A 23308-nucleotide genomic window follows, 5' to 3' on the forward strand; every position below is an offset into this window, starting at 1 on the left:
GGGGGCACAGCGCGGGGCCGGGGGGCACGGCACCCGAGCCGGGGGCACAGCGCGGGGCCGGGGCACGGCACCCGAGCCGGGGGCACAGCGCGGGGCCGGGGGGCACGGCACCCGAGCCGGGGGCACAGCGCGGGGCCGGGGGGCACGGCACCCGAGCCGGGGGCACAGCGCGGGGCCGGGCAGGACCGGGGCCCACGGCACGCACGGCACAGGTGAGTGGTGGCTGCTCGTGGGGAGCGGCCCCGCCGCAGGGCCCCTTCGCGAGCTGAGGGCCCGCGGTGTGCCCGGCAGCTCCCCGCCGCTCCGCCGCGTCGCCGGGGCGCTGCCGGTGCCCGCGGCCCTGGGCCGGGAGTGCGGGGCCCGGGGGCTCCGTGCGCCGGGCAGGGCGTGCATGGGCGCCGGGAGTTGGGTCTGGTAGTGCTTCCCGGTGTTCTGCAGCGCTGTGCTGTGTACACTTGCCCTGTGCTAGCTGCGCTCTCTTCCTGTGCCAGCTGCGTCCGCTGTCACACGGAGGCACTCAGAATCCTGCTGGTTGTGAACAACTGTTGAACGAGCAAGATGGAGGAAAAAGAGAAGAAGAAGCATCGTGCAAAGCATAGCGGGCCAAAGGCAGAGAAGAAAAGGAAACGTTATCTCAATGACCTGGGAATAGGCGATGAGGAGAATGCACGGAAGAGAAACCCCAAAGCCTTTACAGTGCAGTCCGCGGTGCGGATGGCCAGGACTTTCCATCGGTGAGGAGCGGGAGCTGGCTCTAGAGTGTGCAGAGGCGGCTGGAGGGTGGGGGTTGCCCGGGCTTTCTTTGTTGCTTTGTGAAGACATACACAGACTGTGATTTTCACTGGTGTGTCTGCCTAGAGTTCATCATTGCCCCAGTCACGCTGTAGTTTGTGTGTGTGTGTCAGAAATGGGGTGCTTTGTGCATCTCTGTTACACTGTGTTAATCGATAGAAAAGCAGTATAGCTCCCCATGACATTCCTGTGTTTATTTATGACACATTTCTCCTCAGAACTCAGGATCTGAAGACTAAAAAGCATCACATTCCCGTGGTTGACCGGACTCCTTTGGAGCCACCTCCCGTGGTGGTGGTTGTGGTTGGCCCTCCCAAGGTTGGGAAGAGCACTGTAATAAAGTGTCTCATTAAGAACTTCACAAGGCAAAAGCTGGTTGAAATCCGGGGTCCTGTTACAATTGTTTCAGGTGAGAACAAAGATAGGAGAAATGGAAATGCTTCTTTTGTGTTCCTTACTTGTCTTGCTTTGAGAGCTGGGATGTGTTCATGTTCTCATGATTTTTGGTCATTTTGAAGAAATAATTTGGATGTGTGATCTGGCATAGGTACAGTAAAAGAAGATCTGATAATTTTAAATTAAAAAAATATATTTTAGCAGAATTATAAACAGGTAAAAACAGATTCTTCTGCAGTGGTGCATGTTGGATGATTTACATGCTAGACCAGAATCTGGGTCTCAGATACCCTGGAGGAACTTCAGGAATGTGACCTGAAAAGAAAACTATGAATTGGTTTGCTCCCTCTGTTTCATTTTTTGATGGTTAATTCTGTTTTCAGGTAAAAAACGCCGGCTGACCATTATTGAATGTGGATGTGACATTAACACGATGATTGACCTGGCTAAAGTTGCTGATTTGGTAAGTTAACAATGGAATGTGATCTCTACTATAATTTATATTGAAAATACTACTTTTGATTGGACTGCACCAGTGTCTGGTTTCTACACATTTTTTGCTGTCAAAGGCAAAACTGTCTTTGGTTTCAAAGAGAACAAGACCTGAACTCTTTGACAGACCTCATGTTCTGGAACAACGCCAGGACTTTCCTCATGCTGAGGGTGGGGAAAGTAAAGTGTGTGTGTGTGGTGGTGGGGAGGATGTGAAAGAAGGGAAATGCTGCTGAGCTTCATTGCTAATGCAACTGGTAAACTTCTAGTGGAAGATGTTATAACAAGCCAAGGTGACACAGTGACTTCTCATTAAGGGTTCTGGTTAAACCATATAAAATCTGAAAATGATTTTTAGTCAAGAAGTTTTCAAGTAATGTTCAAAGTGGAAGTATGTATTAGTGTACTAGTTGGGGTTTTTTATGCACTCTGAGGTCTCCATCTGTCTCCATCTGTCTTGTAGTAATACAATTGATTTCAGTGGAGTGTGGTCACTGTTGTAATTTACTTGCAACTTTTGGATCAAGAGATTACATCAACTGTTCCTGGGAATTCAGTACATGATCTATTTGTTTAGAATTTTACTTTACATGTGGATTTGGAGTATATTATTCACAGCTGATTAGGTATTGAGATCCTTGTCTAAGTATTAACTATGTAAATATCTAAATACTTGTGTACACTGATCTAGATATTCTTCTACTTGTGTGTTTCCTACTGAGTACAGGAGATGTACCAAGCAGTACAAATACTTCTGCTGGTATATTTGGTGGATGTTTCAGATTCTGTGTGCACATGGTGGTGCTGAGAATCTGTTTGGATTTTTTGTTAGGGGGGTGAGATTACATCAGTGCTTAAAGATCTGTCATCAGTTCCTGTATGTTTCAAGTTCTTTATTATCGTTAAGACCCTAAACCAACTTTGCTTGCATTTCCATGTGACTGTTGGCTGTTGTTTCCCTGTGCCAGTGCATTTTAATGATGTGTAACAGCAGTTGCAACAAGGGAAAAAAGTTGGTTTTGTTTACCAAAAGACTTGGCCTTAGCAGCATTAGTGTATCCAAGACACAGGTATAAGAGTTTTATTAATTTTCTAAGATGTTCCTGAATATCTTGGAAGATAATCAGTTTTGCATGTTTTAAATTCACTAAGTAAACACTTGTTCAGATCTTATTATATACTGAATGTTACTGCATACCTAGAGCATCTAGAACATCTTTAGCAGCCAAGTTCCATACTTCAGATAAAAAGCCAAAGTTGGTTTTCAGGGTATATGAAAATAAATTATGGAACCTTTTGCAAAATTTTGGGTCCTGAGAAGCTTAAGAGTTTAAAGGTGTGGTCTTTGAAATAATCTCATGTGGGCACTGTGGTATTGCTTTAGTGAAATGTGAATGTTGTGTTTACAGGTTCTCATGCTCATTGATGCCAGCTTTGGATTTGAGATGGAGACATTTGAATTCCTGAACATTTGCCAGGTACATGGCTTTCCCAAAATTATGGGAGTTCTAACCCACTTGGACACATTCAAGAACAACAAACAATTAAAGAAGACTAAAAAGAAGTTAAAGCACAGATTCTGGACTGAAGTGTATCCGGTATGACATTTAACATTAATTTTTTCATGTATTTTGCTTTATGGAAGCTAAATTAAAAGTGGGTCAATACTTGTGTTTATTATGTTATTACATCTTTTAAATAGGTAAGTGACCAGTGTTGATACTGTATCAGATTGTTTCATCTTTCTTCTGTTTGCTAAAATACTTGTGTGATTATTCTTTATCCCAGTGTGATAAGTCACTAAATTTGCTACTAGGTCTGTATGCAGGTGCTGTGTGAGGAGGATCTGCTTGTAGGTCTGTTTGACGTCTTGAGGATGTGAATAGTTTTCCACTGAGATTTAGGGGACAATTTTCATGTTGAAGTAACCTGGTTAGTTTGATCTTTCACGCCCAATTGTAATGTAATTTTCAGTTATGATTTACAAATTAGAATTGCATTAACTGTGTATTTTTCTTGTTAGCTTTATGGGTATTAAGTAGAATTTTTTATGTTTTTATGTCTTTTTAATGTGTTTAGGGTGCCAAGTTGTTTTATTTGTCCGGGATGGTTCACGGAGAATATCAAAAGCAGGAAATTCACAATTTGGGGCGTTTTATTTCGGTTATGAAATTCCGGCCTCTCACTTGGCAGACGTCTCACCCGTATGTTCTTGCAGACAGGTGTGTGTTTTTCTCTCTGTTCTTTATTCTCAGAGTAGATAGCACCTTGTTATTTGAAAAAGCTGTGCTATTAGCCCTCAGCTCTGTGTGTGAATGTTTGGTGTTCCCTGAGTGGCTTTGGGAAGGGAAGGCGCCTCTGCAGGTTTGTGCCGCTGAGTTTTCATTTGTGTCAGATCATGCACATGCCTCTCGTATATTGTAAATACTTTTGAAACACAGGATAGTTAAAATAATCCTGCTTGTTGATGGTTATACTGAATTTTTGTGGAAAAGAAACAGCATTCTAGTGATTAAACAACAGCTGGTGAATTAGTCCTCTGAGTTCCCTGGAATGTCCCTTCTGCTTCATCTCCCAAGTATAGCATTTGATTCAGAGTCTCTTTGGAACATGAAAGTAATCTTGATGGCAGCTGTGCCTGCTTGAGAAATTACCTCACCTTTCATTTTTTATTGCCAGAATGCTTACAGTTATGACTAAATTCCCACAATAATCTAAAGTGCCTTGAATGAGCCTCTTCTTTAGCTCTAATTCTTCAGGAAAAATTGTCAGAGAAGTAGATAAGCATTGTGCAAAGTCCTGCAAAATGCATAAAGCAAAGAGAGGGAAAATGCAAACCCTACATTCTGTAGTTTTTCAGTAACATTGTTTTAGGTTGCTGTGACTGTTGCAGTTTCATGATTGTTGGGTCAGCTTTAAGCTGATCTGCACCGGGTTGTGTGCCCCATTCTCCTCCTTGGCTCCCTGTGCTGCCTCCCATGTGCAGCGTAGAAAGGAGTTTCCCCCTCCTCTGCCTGCAAACAGCCACTCTTTTCTGTGGTAGCTTTTGTGTTGTTAACCACCATTCTTAGGGAAAAGAAGGTGTTGTGTGGCTGCAGGGAATGTGACATGCAGCTGTTTCCCCTCTAATGGTGAAATTGATTAGAGGAGGGTTGTGTGTGCAAAGCCGATAAAGAGTAGTTAAAAGAAAGCAGTACCTGTTCAGTGAAGTGTCAGTAAACCTTCTGGAAATTTGTTGAACATAATTATACAGCTTTTAAAATACAATTCTAAAATGTTTTTAGGAGATAGAAAAAATTCATGGAAAAAAACTTCCTTATGATAATTCAGTTTTGACTATTAGAGTCTGCAGATCATGCAGTGGCAGCAGTGATGTTCTCTTCTCTTAAATTACCTTCTCTCAGAAGTTACCATTGAGACTCTGGATATTTAACTGTCATTTTAAATGTTGAGTAGAATGGAAGAGCTGACAAACCCAGAGGATGTTCGAATCAATCCCAAATGTGACAGGAAGATATCACTGTATGGATACCTGAGAGGAGCACACCTAAAAAACAAAAGTCAAATTCATATGCCAGGTAATTTATCAGTCTTAGAACTCCTCCTGTACTGAACTGTGAAAACTAACATAGCTGAAATTATTTGTATCTTAAAGCATGTTATACAACAAACTTTTCACCTTTCTAAATACCTGTTATGTTTTTGAAATTTTTTTCATAATGCATGTTTTTGTGAAAATAAATCTTGTAAATAGTTTTGCTTTTAATTGTGCAGTTTTGTTGTACTGATAAACACATTATTTACAGTATTAAAAATTTTTCAAAGATATATCACTTCAAAAGGTGCTTAAAATGTAAAGCATACCAGCCCTAATGATGAAACTAAATTTGAATGATGTGAATTAGTAAATTATGTAATATATTTATTATGGTCAGAATTGAATAATATTTTAAGTGAATGATAAAAAAGTTTAAATTACGAAATACCGTGGTAATGAATTTACAGACCTACTCAGAAAAGTGTGTTGCTGTTTTTGTCACTGAAAACAAGCAAAGAAACAAACAAAGCTTTGCAGGATTCTGGTGAATTTATGTATACTTCTCTGAGTTCAGTGGTAAGGCAGAGGAATTGGATGTTTGGTACAGAGCTTCCTGTTGATGAATCATTGTGTGTCCCCTCAGGTGTTGGAGACTTCACTGTAAGTGATGTGAGTTTCCTGCCAGACCCCTGTGCTCTCCCTGAGCAGCAGAAGAAACGCTCCTTAAATGAGAAAGAGAAGCTTGTCTATGCCCCTCTTTCAGGAGTCGGGGGTATTGTGTATGATAAAGATGCTGTTTACATTGACCTTGGTGGAAGCCATGCTCATGAAAAAGAAGAGGTAAAAGAATGCTGCTGGTGGTTTGAATTCTCTTGGAAAATATAGTTTTTATCCTTAAAGCCAAAATAAGTGTTTTAAAATAAGCTTCTTTAAAATAATCAATCCTTGTCTATCCATAGTAGGTAATTAGTTGTTCTTCAGGGATTTCAGACAAGGGATATTTCTATTATCTGTTATTGTACAAAACATTGGAAGATCAGTTGATCTTAAATACCTTAAATTTGAATAATAACTTTCCAAATATTGACCTAAGATTTATGAAATCTCCTGGTGCTGGACTATTACCACTCTTATTTTGCAGGACATGGGTGATTGTTGGGAGAAAACTTAAAGGATTTAACTGGTCAAAGAGAGAAAAAAAAGAGATTCACCTACAAACAAAATAAATTCAGTTTTATTCCCCTGTATTGTGCTAAATGTTAAATACCTTTGGGTCTGTGATAATGTGTTTGCTGGTATTTACTGTAGTGGTTGCATATTGTGAAGGAGTCCCTCTTCAATTTTTCTTGGGTTGATATTATAGATATTCTTGAAATGTGAAGAGGGGAAGAGAGAGCTTGCTATTCTATTCTGAGAAAATGCTTCTTTAAAATGCTCTGCAATTTTTTTCTTGCATATGCATATTTCTGCTGGTTTAAACTGATAACTGTCATTAGACATTTGTTTATTCAACTTAATTGAAAAGTAAAAAATCTTTTCTTTCCAGGAGGAAATGAGGCCAAATCAGGAACTTGTTCAGAGCCTCATCTCCACACACTCAACCATTGATGTTAAGATGGCATCAAGCAAGGTCTCTCTCTTCATGGACTCTACACCCTTGGGTTCAGAAGATGTAGGACAAGAGTAAGTTTTAAATGCTGAGCAGTGTTTGAGCATGAATGAATCTCTAATTTCAAGCTCTAATTTAGGAAAAATTCTCAATAGAGCACAACTAGTGAAATGACATATTGTCTGATTCTTCCTCTCCTGAGATTACTCATATGCCATACTGTATTTTGGGATAGAAGTAATTGGTACTAGAAGGTTTTGCAAGCAGTGTAGTCCTGCCTTCCAGGAATTTCTTGCTGGTACAAGTAACATTTCTGTTTTAATACATTCCATGGAAAATGAAAAAATTTATTGGAATTATTTTTGGCTATAACATTCAATATTCATGAATAAAGAGACATTAAAGGATGCCACTGCCTTTCTAATGGTTTACATACCTTCATTTTGTTTGAAATAAAGTTTGTAGAACTGTTTAATAATACTAACATGAAGCTTAATTCTTTTATTAAAATTTTCTTGTACTTTACCATCTTACCCCAAATGTGGTCTTTGGGAAAACAGGTTTGTGATGCCAAAAGAAGAGAGGCAGGTGGATTTGAAGACCGGAAGAGTTCGTCGGAAGGCTGTATTTGAAGACGACGAGAAGGAAAATGATGATGTAGCAAGTGATGAGGAAGATGACCAAGAAGAAGGAGATGAAGAAGAAGCAGTGTCTGAAGATGGAAGTGATGGTGATGATGAAAATGATGCTGAGGAAGAAAGTGAGAGAGTGCTAATACGGGAAGGGATGGCTGTTAGGAGAGCCAAGCGTCTGAAAACAGAGGTGGCTCAGGAAGAAGCTGTGAATGAGCTCCCAGCATTTGCTGACAGTGATGATGATCTGGAGATGAGCTCTGAAGAAGAAGGAGAAACTGCCCCTGAAGACAGTGAGATGGAGGAAGAGGAGGAGGAGGAAGAGGAGGAGGGGGACATACAAAGGACTTGTGAAGATGAAAGCTTAGGTAGTGAATCTGAGGCTGCAAATAAAAGAGCTGAATCTAAGCAGTATGATATGGATAGTGAACGTACAGAAACAAAATCACAAATCTCAGAGCACAGTCCCAAAAGAAAAGCAGTGCTCACTACTGATTCAGGAAATTGCACCGCGGAAGAAGCGTCAGAATCTGAGGATGAGAACTCTTCCCTTGAAGAGGGTGAGGAATTAGAGGAGGAGGAATCACATGAGGAATTAGAAGCTGAAGAGTCAAATAGGAATGGATTTCAGCACAGTCAAGCAAAGAAAGCTGATAGTGTTGGACAGACTAAAGTTAAAACTGTAGGTACTGAGGATGATGATGTGGAGAACCTGCTAAGAGAGGAAGAGGAGTATGAAGAAAAAATAGATCTTTCTGCTGACACAACAGGTAGACTATAACTGTTCAATTTTTACTGTCCACTTAAATTTAATTTAATTTTTAATACTGTCCACTTTTAATTATATTAATTGTTAAAGGATATCATTATTAAATACTCCATCATTTTGCCTGTTTTATTTATATATATATATATATGTGTGTGTGTGTGCATTTATATATGATTCTTAAGTAGCAAAACTTCAAGTTAGGAAAGCTTGAAATACTTGCTATTAAGCCTTTCATTTACATTGTAGTATGCAGTGTCAAATTTCCCTCCTCTAGAACAGAGGTTTTTTTTTTATAAACAGAACTTAATTGATTTTGCATATACTTCTCTTTAATCTTTATAGCTATGTGTGTAAAACAAATTATGATGCTCTATTACATCTAGAAAGACTAAAAAACGTGTTTGTGGGAATGTTACTAAAATGCATTAAGTATTCACTGAGCACTGGAACAGGTATCTCCATCTTTGGAGATGTTCAAAACCATCCTGACGTGGTGCTGAGCACCCTGCCTTAGGGGTGGCTGCTTGAGCAGTGGGGCTGGACACAGAGACCTCCAGAAGTCCCTCCCAACCTCAACCATTCTGTGAGTCTGTGAAGAAGATATGTATCATTGTGAACATGATCAAATCTGTTACTGTTGTATCCTAAAAAAAAAAAAATCAGTGGCATAATTTTTTATCAACAGTTTATGGTTTTGTGTATATATGGAATATGAGAAGAAGAAATTGTGGGTTCTGTTTACACTTCTTAAGCCTCTTGTCATGTCCATATTTCAATTATTTTTGTAGTTGCTGATTCTTGTTCTTTTTTGCAATTTTTTTACCCTTTCAGGTGCACTTAAATGGAAAGAGGACCTCACACAGAAGGCAGCTGAGGCCTTTCTAAGGCAGCAGCGATCAACCCCCAATCTTCGTAAACTTGTATATGGAAAAGGTACAGATCTGTTTGGAAACTTGTCTCAGTATGTGCTGGCTTTTAGCTGTTACCAAGTTTTCAAGTCTGAATATTTGAGCACGGTCTTTTGGTAGGAGGCTTGAGGAGAGTTACTTTTTAATTGCTGATGCTCATTTTCAGTAATAATTGTAATAAGAAGACAGTTTTTACTTTTCCCATAAAAAGCATTTTGAGTTAATTTTCCAGACTACTCAGTTGTTACTCATGTTTTCTGATACAGTTATTTCTTCCAAATGTTTAAGGTTTGGTCGTTTGTGTAATGATCTGATAGATATTGTGCAAACCCATTGTGGTAATTGTGTTTCATGAAGGGATGTTGTCTGTTGGCTGGTTTCAGGAATTTCTGTCTCACAGAGAAGTGAAAGAGTCTCTTACACATTACTTAGTATCAGGTGTTTGTCAAGGGGAAAATAGCTGGCTTAAAAGGAAGAGAAAATTGCTATTTATGTAACTTGTCCTGTTTTAATTCACAACTTTGGTTTAATTCACAAATTTGACAACAATGGTTGTCAATCTCATTGTGCAGAACCTTTGTAGAACATGATGAGAATTTGGCCTTTGTAGACCTTCCACAGTGCAGGTGTGGAAAGATTTTCTGACAGATTCTCCAATCTTGTATTCTTGATTTACAGGCAAGCTTAATGTCCTTCTTGTTCACAGATCATTTTGGTATTGTTCCAATTTGTGATATTGAACAAGCATCCTCTGTTTACTTATGTTTTTAAATATAATTCCAGTTATGAAAACAACTAGATCAGTGTACCTTTTTATTCAGGCTTTTACATTTAAAACTGTTCCAGTTTGGTTCTTTAATTTCCTCAAACTGCTGCAGCTGTTGGGAAACATAAGGAGAGAGGTGGTTAATGAATTTCATGCATGTACTGTGGGGGAAATCATCACAGCCTCTGTGTTTGGTTTAGCTGTGGAGGATGAGGACCAGGAGAGCGAGGATGCAGATGATGAACTTGGAGGTTTGTTTCGTGTCAGCCGTCCAGACAAAGCATCCAAACAGAAGGCTAATGCTCTTGACTGCTCCAAATTTCTGGTAGAAAAGCTGAAGGATTGGGATTTAGAAGAGGTAATGCCATTGGATAATTGCTTCTGCATGTCCTGTCTGGTTCTGTCCTGGCTGTGTCTCATAAAGTGTGACTGAGTTGTCATTGAAACAGACCTGTGGGAGCTATGGCCACAGTGTCTTAGATTCTGCCACTTGCTGTCACTGTAAGTAACAGATTCCAAGGCTTGTTCTTAGAAGAGTGGCAAGTTACAGTAAATCAATTTAATGCTTATCTCACTTGAATATTTGTTGGATAACAGTTTGTTCTTTATTTACCAAAAAGTAAAAAGCGGGGGAGACCCAAGTGAAAATACAATGTAGGGTGGAGATTTTGGTAGTGGAAAGACCTTTGAGCAAGAATTAAACTGGGTTCACAGTCCTGCTTTTGGGGAGGCATTATGTAGTTTTGGTAACGGTGAATTGATGTGGAGCTGCATGTGAGAATTGTCTCTGAGGTGATGTCTCTGATGGGGAAGTGGGGAATGTCTTGGGGAGCATTTCTGTTGATGATAAGCTGCAGCTGTGCAAGGCAATGACACTTATTTTGCAGGTTATGAGCAGTATTCGAGACTGCTTTGTTACTGGAAAGTGGGAGGATGATAAAGATGCAGCAAAGCTGTTGGAGGAAGATGGTATGTGTAACACTTCTAATAATGATTCCTTTTTATACAGGATTTTTAAGAAAAGTATGACTCTTTAGTTATGTATGTAGAATATTGTGCCTTAGTGCTATACTTGCAGGGTTTTTTTCCAAACTATTATATAAATTATTATGTAGATCCTAACATTATTACACATTGCTGTCAGTCTCTGTAGAAACAGTAGGCACATACCACATTCTGGGAATTTACTTTCCAAAAAATAGAGTATGTAATTTAAATTACAAAATGGAGTTCTTAGTCTCAACACTTGGACATGCCAGCTTTGAATTATGTATCTGAGTTCATCTATTCATCTTATATGGTTTATTCTTTGGGATAGTCATGGCAGAAGTAAACAGCAACTATTCTTTATTGGGAAGACAAACTTGCCTTTCACGTTTGGCTAAAAAGTGAGATCTATCTTCAGACGTTTTGGAGGTGGTGTTTTTATTTATTTATTTATTTTTAATTAAGAAATAATTTAATAATGTGGCTGTATCTTACATGCATGATTGTGCTTTAACAGGCTTCTGTAAGCATATGTTTTTAACCTAAAGACTGTCAGCTATATTTAATTTTTTTTTTTGTTTTTGAAATTAAACATAGGAGCTCAATTGCTCTGCTGATGTCTTGTGTCATTAGAGTGCAAATGAATATATTGGGAGTCCTTTGGGGTGATCTAAACTTCATTTACATTTTTTAAATCATAAGGGTGTTGAAAGGGTAAAGGAGGAGCCACGTTGAGTTTAGCTGGGAATTTTCAGCTGAAGCTGTAGAGAGGACAGAACAAACATATAAAACTTGATGGGAATCAAAAATATTTGGACTGAAACTAATCTCCACAGCAGCACTGAGAAATGCATAGTACTGAACACATGAGAGATGGTGTAGAGCAATACAGCAGAATGGTTAACTAATGCTCACGTGTCTTGCAGAAGAGCTGTATGGAGATTTTGAAGATCTGGAAACTGGGGTTGTACACAAAGGAAAGGCTACTGCTGGAGGAGAGCAGGTCTGATCTGCATTTTTGTGTTCTTTAGCAACATAAGTGTGTGCTTCTTATCAAGTGATAGGCATCCTATGTAATAAATTTGGTGTTCATAGAATCAGTAGGAAGGAAATCAGTGGGAGCATGAAAGAAAATTTATGGTTATTACTGACTTTATCTAGAGTGGCATGTTTTTAGCCTGAGCCTGAATTTTTGTTTATAGTTAATTATGTAGAAGTCACCTCACTTATTTAACAGTAGGTGTCAGGCTTAATCAAGAGTTGGAGGATCTGGAGGCAGGACAGAAGCATTTTAAAACCAAATGTAATCATGATTTTTTGCACTATGTCATCTCATCTGATGCAGAAGATTATAGCACTCTGTTTAAACACAACAAATAGTGGAAACTTGACACAGTTTCCTAGTTCATTCCTCTTATCTGCAGAAAGGAGGTTGGTGGAAGCAATTTTATGCTGTGGCTTGGATATCTTCCAGTAACAGAACTGTAGTTGTCTGTGACAGTACAAAATGAAAAATCAATTTCTTTTTGGACTGAGCAACTTGATGGCTTTGCATTCATTATAAAATTGAGGGTAATGGCATAATTTTGGCAGTTTTCAAATGGTCTGTGAACAAACTTCCTTCTCCCTGGTCTCAAGAGTGCTTCCAGCCTTCCAGCATGATTGCTCAATGCTATCACAATTACTTTTTTTTTTCTCCTGTATTATATATGCTTATATTAGCTCTAGAAATAACTGAGAGCTATTCTAGGGTCAGTTCTAGGGTCTGTTCCCTTACATTACAATGATTTTTAGTCAAAAAAGTTTTGTCAGTGAAAAGGAATATGATTAGATCATGAGATCTTTTGGTCCTTGCTGGAGTTGTCTTCTTGTATGAATAGCTTACTAATTTCTGTCTAAAATGGAAATGTTTTTCAAGTGTCTTAATAATTGACACTGTAAGAAAGTATTGTTTAATCATATCTATAAAAGTATTGTTTAATAATATCTATCAAAATGTTGATCAGAATGGGTTGTTTTCAGTGAACCATTTTACATGTTTGACAACTTATTGTTGATTAGTCTGGAAGTGAAGAAGAGGAGGAGGAAGATGAAAAAACATCCAAACTAGAACCTGAGGAGGAGGAAAAGAAAAAGGAGCGCATGGACAAGAAAAGAAAACTTAAAGAAATGTTTGATGCAGAATATGATGAAGGGGATGCCACATACTTTGATGATCTTAAAGAAGAAATGCATAAACAAGCACAGGTACAATCTGCTAATTTGACAATTTATCTGGCTATATGTTTTCAAAAATGCTCCACAGGGTTTGTCCCCCAAAGATTTTTTTCTTTGAGACACAGGTGGTGCTCAGGAGTTATTTCAGAAAGTACACACAAAGAAATACATGCTTGTAATTTTTTTATGCTTGAACTTTTGATTCTGTTATCTGGAAAGGAAAACAAGCAAACAAGCCAAACAAATAAAAGCTTAATTTAAACTGAGTGCAGTATTTAACCATACTTTAAATCACTGAATAAGCCAGGATGTATCATCTCAACTTCAACTACTTAAGAAGTTTTTAAATAAAAAAGGCATCCTTTTATGTGTAGGAAGGTGAAAATTCTCCTCATATTAATTTCTGCCATATATTTTCCTAGTATTATTTTTAGTGTGATTTTTTGCAGTGTTATTAATGGAGAAGTAAATTCTCTGTGACAGTCTTTTTCATCCAACTGTGAAGTTATTTTGAGGAAAAAATAATTAATGACTATTGCTCTGTACATGTGGTAGAAGTCTTCAGTGTAACTGGATCCAGAATGTGAGGTGTTGGTTTTGTTCCAGGCCTTTGTTTTTTTACATAAGAACTCATAAGCTTAAAAGCAGCTTCCTTCTTTCACTGACTTGGGAGAACACTGCCTTACATTGTTAATAACTTCACTGTCTTGTCTTCTGACAAAATTTTGCCCTAAATAGTGTTAAATTAATCCTTACCTGTTTGTATTAGCCTCTGTCACAAAGGATAATGTGAGCTCTGCTATGCTGATGCACTGAGAGCACTTAAAGGGTAAAGAAGGACATTCCAGTAAAAGAAACAGTGTCTTATGGGTGGCTAAACATCAGAAGCTAGAACAGGAGGGTGAGGCTCCTGTCATTCATGAGGCTATCTTCTTAAATATTTGCACAGTATCTACTTCCTTATCCCATGGTACAAAAGAGCTTTTGATGATGTACAGTGTGAGGATGCATAAAAATATTTTTAAGCTGCTGAGTAAGACAGGAGTGCAGCATCCTCATGAAGTGACACGTTAAAGATGAAGACATTAACTTCAAAAGGTACTTGGTCTCCTGAATAAAAAATGTACTTCAGACAGTTGTATCTTTAAAATCCAAGGTCACCATAGTGAAAAGTGTTTCAGAAGTCCCTCAGCCATTTGCTTCTCTTGGGTACTGTCTTTCAAGTAGACTAACAGGCCCACTTGGGATCTCAAATTGGAAGGGCTTTGTGGTGGTAGAGATCTTCCTCTGAATAGGAAGTCACAACACCTATTAGATCTTTCCCAAAAAGGTTTATATAAATATTAGCATGTTTTAAGTAGAACTAGCCCTTCAAGAACAAGTTGCTAATAGTTGAGTTTTGTGAATCGTGTTCTTTGTCACATAGCTTAATCGAGCAGAATTTGAAGATCAAGATGATGAGACCAGAGTGCAGTATGAGGGATTCAGGCCTGGGATGTATGTTCGAATAGAGATTGAGAATGTGCCGTGTGAATTTGTCCTGAACTTTGATCCTCATTATCCTATCATCCTGGGTGGTCTCGGCAACAGCGAGGGAAATGTCGGCTATGTACAGGTACGTAGCCAAAGGGCTGAGTGCATTTTATCTCGGTACAGGTGTGCTTCATGGTGTCTGGAGTTACTGCTTTCTGTGTGCTTAAAATACAGTAAACACAGAGAGAAACTTCCATCCTTGTCTCCTGAATAGGGGATTTGCTTTTGACACAAAGTGTAATTCTACAGTAGCAGATTCTGGATTTTTATAGGCTTAATTGGATAACTGGAAAAGGTTACTGTTGTTTAATGTTCAGCTGCAGAGGTGTCTCGGGACTAAGATCTTATACTGTGATTGCTAAATTGCAAATATTAATTGTACTCTGACCTTCATGATCTATATACAAGTGACTAGCACATATATAGAAAAGCTACTAGCACATATATAAATGTATTTTTAATATAATGCTTGTACGCATACACACATGGCTTCAGAGTGAGTGAAATACTGATTGCTCTTCCCAGTCAACCTAATGTTAGTGAGAATGTTTGAAGATAAACAAAGCTATAACTTAGTGTATTAAAAATTCTAGTGTAGATAGAAGTTGCTTTCAGTCATTCCTGAAAAATTAAGGCTTGAATTTCAGAATCACTGTTGCCATCCTGTAGTAGAACGGTTCACCTTCTCTTCTAATCAGCTGCGCCTGAAGAAGCACCGGTGGTACAAGAAGATCCTGAAGACGCGCGATCCCTTGATCCTGTCGCTGGGCTGGAGGCGCTTCCAGACCATCCCCATGTTCTACATGGAGGACCACAACGGGCGGCACCGGCTGCTGAAGTACACCCCGCAGCACATGCACTGCGGGGCGGCCTTCTGGGGTGAGCCCTGCTGCAGCTGCGTGCCGGCTGGCTCCAGCAGCGTACGGCTCTCAGGCTTTGCGGGACGTACCAGGAAACGCAGCTCTTGGAACAAAAAATAACGCCAAGTAGTATGGGAAAATAGGCAGTTGTCTAATATTTGTGGGTTATTTAAATGACTTGTGAATTGCTTGGCTCTTAAGCAAATTCTGAGCATTCTGCTAAGTTGTAGCATATTGAAGAGGAACCTGATTTGTGTGCAGATAGACTTTGCACACATTATGGGCCCAGCCCTTGCATGAGTAACTTCTTGTTAACCATTCCTTTATGGGGCTTTAAATGTGAGCAATAGTTCGAGTTCTTTAAACTTTGGTTTTCTTCATTAAGTATATTTGTCATGTATTTTTAAGCTTTTGGAATTTAAATAGGGACTAGATATTGTGTAGTAAAACTTCTCAGAAATTTTAAAATTTATTTTCTTTTAGGGCCCATCACTCCTCAGGGAACAGGATTTTTGGCAGTGCAGTCTGTCAGTGGCACGACGGTAGGTTTGTTACCACAGATTGTTGATTAATGCTTTGTATGGATATTTGGGCAAAATATATATATTTTGGGAAGAAGGTTTACATTATGATAGAGCAGTGTAGTTGTAGGAACTAAGAAAGTAGCTAGACTCAAGCTTTTGAAAGGTGTATTATGTTGAGATGGGAAACTGTATGGAGAGGATTTTTTTTGTTTGTTTGTTTGTTTGATTTTTTTAAACAAATTTCAGGAAGAAATTGTTTACTGTGAGGGTGATGAGGCTCTGGCACAGGTTGCCCAGAGAAGCTGTGGATTCAAGGCCAGGTTGCATGGGGCCATGAGCAGCCTGGTCTAATGGAAGGTGCCCATGGCAGAGGTGTTGGAATGAGCTGATCTTTGAGGTCCCTTCAAAACCAAACGATTCCATAATTCCAATTTAAATAGCGTTAAAGCAGTATTTATCAGATACGATCTTTATTAGATATATATTAATCAAAGGTAGGTTCATGTTTGCAGACAATTGGTAACAAAAGCTTTGCATGGCATTGTAATGAGCTTGTCAGTAATCAGAGTGGTGATTATTATCTCCTTCCTAAAAATGCCTTCAGGTACTATTGCACAGTTGTCTTTTTGCATGTTTTAAAAGGCTATTTTCATCATGTGTCCCTCGCATAATACAGTGTCTTAGAGCAGTGCACAGAGCACTTCTCCTTTGAGACTGTCTGAGGAAGATTCTGTTTCATAAAGAGAAACAGAACACAGTGAGGTAGATCACAAGGACTTCTAGATTGTTTCCAAGGTAATTAGAATGGCAGTTCTGGAAATCTCATTAGTGAATGGTAGGAATGTTATGTCAGCAGCACCTCAACTAGTCTGTACTAGTCAATCTGCATTTTTCATGCTGCATTACTTCTGTAAAGGTTAGAAATTCTGAATCTTAAAAGTGAAATGTGGAATACAGGTGCCTCACAACATACTTCTCTCCAAGTTGGAAAGATATTCATTCAATGGGTGGGCTGTTTAGTGGAGGAGGAGTTGGTTCCACATCTGGAGGGTAGTGGTCAACAGCACAGTGTCCTGATGTGCAGGGGTGATAAGTGATGTCCCTCAGCAGGCTGTACTGGCACCAGCACTGTTTGATCAGCACTGACCATCAGTGGCACAGGTAGTTTGCAGGCACCACCAAGCTGAGTGGTGTGGTTGACATGCCTGAGGAATGGAATATGTCCAGGGGAACCTTGAGAAGTGGTCCTGGGGGAAACCCATAAGGTTCAACGAGGCCAAGTGAAAGGTCCCACACCAGACATGGGGCAGCCCCCAGTGCAGATTGTGCAATGAAGGGATTGAGAGCAGCCCCTGCTGAGAAGGGCTTGGTGATTCTGGTGGATGAGAGGGTGGACATGCTGTGGTCATGGGAACTTGCTGCCCAGAGAGCAAATCCCATCCTGGGCTGCAGCAAGAGCAGTGTCAGCAGCAGAGCAAGGGAGGGGATTCTGCCCCTCTGCTCTGCTCTGCTCTGCTCTGCTCTGCTCTACTCTACTCTGCTCTGGTGAGACCCCAGCTGGAGTACCATGGCCAGCCTTGGGGCCCTCAGCACAGGAAAGACAGGAACCTGTTGGAGCAGGTCCATAGGACAGTCATGAAGATGATTGGAGGGATGGAGCACCTCTCCCAGGAGGAAAGGCTGTGAGAGAGTTGGGGTTCATCATGGAGAAGAGAAAGCTCTGAGGAGACCTCATTGCAGCCTTTCAGTACATAAGGGGGGCTTAAAAGAAATATGGGGATAAACTTAGCAGGGCCTGCTGTGGTAGGATAAGGGGGAATGATTTTAAATTAAAAGAGTTGATTTAGACTAGATATGAGGAGGAAGTTTTTTACAAGGGTGGTAAAACACTGACAGGTTGACAAGAGAGGTGGTGGATGCCCTGTCCCTGGAAATATTCAGAGTCAGACTGGATGGGGCTCTGAGAAACCTGATCTATTGGAAGATGTCCCTGCTCACTTCAGGGGGGTGGGACTAGATGACCTTTAGAAGTCATCTAGATGACCTTCCAATCAAACTATTTTCTGATTCTGTGATTCTAAATGGTGTCTTCACTGTTTGAGAAATACACATTCAGCAGTGTCTTTCATGTCTGATGTTTCAGCCTGACTTCCGGATTGCTGCCACAGGAGTTGTGCTCGATTTAGATAAATCCATAACTATTGTAAAGAAATTAAAGTTAACTGGTTTTCCATTCAAAATTTTTAAGAACACTTGTTTTATTAAGGTAAGTTCATAGGTATGTATACTGTAAAACCAGATGTACTAATGTTAGGAAGGAATGCAACCTGGAGTTGTTTTTCCTGAGGCATAAGTTCTCAGTGTTGAATGTTGTTTTGGATCTCAGGAGTTGCCTTTGGTTTTTTGAGCTCCCTTCTATGTGATCTCTAAAGGTACTGGTTACTACAAGGAATATGAATAACTGTTAACCAGGCAAAAATTCTGGAACAGTCTCCTGATTCACATTCAGTGTGATTTTTTTTTTTCCTTCCCACGCCCTGCTTCCTTCCTAAACCCCACTGATTAGTAGTGGCAGACACCTTTGGAGGATGTAAACTTGTGCCTGGTAGGCATCAGTCTGATCCCACTAAATTTCAGCTCTGGAATCAAAGCAGACTTCTAGCAGTGCTTAAGACTTCTCAGTTACAGTTAAAAAAATGTTTGGGGTAGGAAGTGCTGCAGAAGTGAATGTTCATTGACCTTCCCACTGTGCTTAGCTGGGCTTTCAGGCTCAGAGAGAACTTAGGTTGTTCTGCATTTGAGGCAGCAAGCAGCTAAGCAGTGATCCCAGGAATGAAGCACTTAAGTGTTTGCACTAGGCATAGAGAGATTTTTTTTTTGCTTTTTTTGTGATATATGAAAGAAGCACAGACCTTCAAGAGCTGTATTGTATTAGAATCTCAGAACTAGCAACTTAAGGCAGCTTGCTTGCTTGCTTGCTTTTAAGGTATCCTGTGTTCCAGCAAATTACTTTAAAGGAGAACTGTAAAGCTTCTGTAGATGTGTTCTGTTTTGAAATTTTAAATATATATATTTAATGCTTAGCAACCTTGCCTGTGATAAATGACTAAGTAGATTGCTTTCAGTAGCTTTCCTAAAGTCATTCAGTGGGTTTTTGGTATGATCAGCACTCTTAGTCTAAAGACAATGCTATGCTCCTCCTGCTTCTTTATAAGATAAGCTTGTGGAAATTCTGTTTTTGTGGCCTACATAGGTCACAGAGAGAGACTTGGCATCTTGAGTGACGGTGGGAAATTCACATTTTCAGGGAATGTTTAACTCTCAGTTGGAAGTGGCTAAATTTGAAGGTGCAGCGATCCGTAGTGTGAGTGGCATCCGAGGACAGATCAAAAAGGCCCTCCGAGCTCCCGTGGGTGCTTTCAGAGCAACATTTGAAGACAAATTGCTGATGAGTGGTAAGTTGCACGTTGCATTAAGTTATCACACAACTTTCATCCTTCTTCACAGATTGTAAAGCTGTGTCTCAGAATTCTGGGATCTGATAATTGAGATGTGAATTCATAGAATAAGAAATACCTTGTGAGATGCAGAGTGAAATTCAAAAGAAGTATATTTTATGTTGGATTTCTTTCACTTATACTCAGAAGTCATAGTATGCAGATAAAAAGGCTCGAGTTGAAGACATGCATCTTCAAGTGTTTTAATCCTTTACACAGCATAGTTTTAGTGTTTTACACAGCCTTTCTCCTTGAACACAATGAATTGAATTTACTGGTACAAGTGCTAGAAGGACAGTTTTCTTAGAAGTCCAAGGATTGGCGTTGTAACTCCAGTTAACTTCTTTCTGTAACCTGGGGAAATTGTGCAGAGGATCTCCTGTGTTTGCTAAGTGACACTGTGATATTGAGAATATGAATTTATACTTACTTGGATTTATATGACCTGTTTTCCTAAACACACCAAAATCACAGATAGTGCAAAATAAAAGCAAGTTAGTCCTTTTATAAAAACAGGCAAAGAAAATTGGTTTTGTCAGTAATTATACAGGCACATCTACATATGTGAATTCTGTTGCTTGTTCTTGAATATGAATGATGAACAGGATGGTATTCAGCTGCCTACTCTTCAGGAATGTGTGCTGTTCATGCCTTTATGGGGTTTTGCATTGCTTTTACCACAAGTTGAAGACATTTGGTCTATATACCAAACACAATGCTAGCATGTGGTGTAGTATCTGTTCTGTTCAGGCAATCTTTGCTTAGAGTGTGGATGTGATGAACTCTTTACATTTCATATTTTTAGAGCCAAGTAACATTCCTTTTCCTTTCAGATATTGTTTTTGTGAGGACTTGGTATCCTGTTTCTATCCCAACATTTTATAACCCTGTAACATCCCTGCTGAAACCAGCAGGTGAGAAAGATAGTTGGAGTGGAATGAAGACAACAGGCCAGCTGAGGTATGAGCGAGGCATCAAACTGAAACAAAACAAGGATTCTCTCTATAAGGTATATTTCTGTTTTGTTTTGTTTTTTAAAACCAGTCAAATTTGCAGTGTGTCTCAGACCTGTGTAAACTGAGAGCAGTATAAATACATGTTCATACACATGCATGTGTGACTTCAAATTTTTATCTACAAGGCACAGTCCTGGTATGAGATGGAAATAAAACAGTTGAGAGTAGATTGTTATGGGTCAGTTAAAGTTTATAAAGTAATCTGCAGGGTAGAAGTCTTCTCCAGACTGAGACTTCTGCTGTAGTAATTGGGGTGAACATATCATTGACAGTTCAGTCCAAGGATGTCAGAGGATGTTGGTTTTTTTACTTTTGGTTTGTGTTTTTTGTGGTTTGTTTGGGTTGGGGTTTTTTTTGAGGGGTGTGTATTTCTGTTCTGGTTTGTGGTGTTTTGTGGGGCATTTTCCCCGCTGAAAGATGCAAAATTAAATAAAAGCTTTTTAAGATCATGAGTGTTATATATATATTCTCTATTCATTCTTTTAGCCTATTGTGAGGGAGAAGAGGCACTTCAATAAGCTCCACATTCCTAAAGCCCTGCAGAAGGCACTGCCTTTTAAGAACAAGCCTAAGAATCTTGAGAAGAAAGGCAAGACTCCAAAAGACCAGTGGAGACCAGCTGTTATCAGGGAGCCTCATGAAAAGAAGGTAATTATCACTTACTCTGAAACAAGGACTCCTGAAGGGTAAATGTGCTGTTTAAAGCTTTCCTAACTATTGCTTTGGCATTTGAATCTACTGCTAATGCTAAAGATATATATGTTCCTAATAAAAAATGATCACAATTTGTTTTGTTCCTGTTTGGCACACAGTATGTATATGGAACTGTCACCGAGTGGATGGTGTCTATTTTTTAGACTAGTAGGTCACCTGAAGCCTAAATACAACTTTTGTCCTTGTCACAGCACTTGCAAGGTATTTCACTTGGATTTAGTGCTCTCATATTATGGGTGACTTAAATTGGTAGCTGTAGTTTTTTATTTGACTTGTCATTGCCATGCATTATTAACACAGGATTTGAAGCAAATACTCTGCTTGCAAAATTGAGAATTAGAGTGCTTACATTGGCAAGAAGATCCAAACTGCAGTTTAAGTGTTCTATAGTAGCAATTAGGCATAGCCTTTTAAAAGCTATCTAACCAAAATCACAAAAATTAAAGCTTTGATTAACTTCCTAACAGGATAAATAATTTAACCATTTTAGAAATTGGGTAACAGGTGCAGAGATAATTAGGAACTTGCCTTGAATCTCTGATTCATTATGTGTGTCTGCTGAGGTTACACTGTTTCTTGCTCACCAAAACTGAACTGCATGTCTATTGATTGTCTATTTTCTGTTCTAGATATCAGCTCTACTCAGTGCTTTGAGTACAGTGAATAATTACAAGATAAAGAAAGCCAAAGCAAAGCATCGGGAACAGCTTAAAGAATATCTCAAAGTTAAGCAGAAGGAGGATGAACAGAAATTCAAGAGGCAAAAGGAGGCTAAGAAGAAAGTCTACCGCATACTGGGACAAAGGGAGAAAAAGAGGCAGAAGTCAAGCTTGAAAGGATCTAGTAAGGGAGAGAAGAGTATGTAAAATTTCATCAGATTTCAGGCCAAATGAGGAAATAGGGTAGCTGTGCAATTTTCTCTTGAAACAAAATGGCCTTGGACTACAGCAGATGTGTTTTCAAGAGAAGAAAGAAATGCAAATATGACCTTACTCACACTCTTGAGTACATTTGGTATTGTATATAAATAAGGTGTAGAAGTATGAATTGTGGTTTTTATACAGGAATATTCTGGAGGACTTTGTATTTCAGTATATTTCTATGCATACTGCATATTCTATCTAGCCAATAAAATATTTTAATCAATTACAGAATATTCTATCTTTGTGTTTTGTCTTAGTGGACTTCTTTGGAAGAAAACTCCCTTGAATATCTCCAAATATGTCCCTTATTTTGAGCTATTACCTAAATTTTTCCCTTGGCAAATCTTTTATTAAAAGGTGTGAAGATCAACTGTTACTGGGTAGGAGTTTGGGAAATTCTTTATCTTTGATCAGAGTAGTTCACTCCTGTGCTTAGATCATTTCCCCCTGCATGAAAGCATCTCAGTTTTTTCCCCTTCTCACTAGGTTATTAAGCAGATCTTCAAAATAGTGTTGCATGTAGATCTTGTGTTACTTGGCCAGTTTTGGCACCCTGAGGCTGTCAGTAGATCCCTCACTGACTGCAGCTTTCTGCACCATCGGTATCAGACCTTTCCCAACTACTCTGTGATTTTCTGTGGGGTAAGCACTGACAAGGGTAACTTGCTTCCTTTGGGAACATCTTCCTGTGTCCAGCCAGCTTGGTTTCATGGTACATTGTTAGGCTTAAGATGAACGGACAGAAGAGGTGGTAGATGGTTTCAATCCTGTTAAATTAACTGGCAGTTGAAGTCTTTCTCTGTATGACAGAAGACTTTGAACAATCATTTTGTTGGAAGAGCAAGCAGAATTTATTTTTATGCCATATATGGCATCAAGTAGTTACTATGGTATACTGATTTTTAATACTTCATCCTCAAACAGGCAGTAGGGCAGATAATATCAGTAATTTCTTGGTCTCCTTCCTGAAAAGGTTTACTCTTTGTCATCAAACTGAAATTCATTATTATTACACTGTAGTAATATTTGCTATCTCAGATGTGAGATCCCATGTGGGATCAGGCTGTCTCACACAAAAGCCTTTGGCCGAATGGGTCTGTAGATTTTTAAAAAAATATTTAGTATTTTGGGATTT

The 23308-nt window shown here is 39.2% G+C and overlaps 1 protein-coding gene across 1 annotated transcript; it reads left to right on the forward strand.

Annotated features, from left to right (window-relative positions):
- Positions 1-135: 135 nt before the first annotated feature.
- BMS1 (BMS1 ribosome biogenesis factor) lies at positions 136-22404 on the forward strand. Its single transcript, XM_053949480.1, has 23 exons — positions 136-212; positions 492-734; positions 1011-1201; positions 1572-1651; positions 3090-3278; positions 3760-3902; positions 5137-5258; positions 5862-6058; positions 6765-6901; positions 7388-8229; positions 9060-9161; positions 10103-10260; positions 10790-10871; positions 11816-11892; positions 12951-13136; positions 14533-14721; positions 15338-15518; positions 15983-16041; positions 18167-18289; positions 19331-19478; positions 20354-20529; positions 21023-21184; positions 21880-22404. Exons 2-23 carry the CDS (start codon positions 559-561, stop codon positions 22114-22116), a joined length of 3957 nt encoding a protein of 1318 aa, XP_053805455.1. The 5' UTR covers positions 136-212; positions 492-558; the 3' UTR covers positions 22117-22404.
- The last annotated feature ends 904 nt before the right edge of the window (positions 22405-23308 follow it).

This window comes from Vidua chalybeata, chromosome 8, assembly GCF_026979565.1.
Source record: "Vidua chalybeata isolate OUT-0048 chromosome 8, bVidCha1 merged haplotype, whole genome shotgun sequence".
Lineage (NCBI taxonomy): Eukaryota > Metazoa > Chordata > Aves > Passeriformes > Viduidae > Vidua > Vidua chalybeata.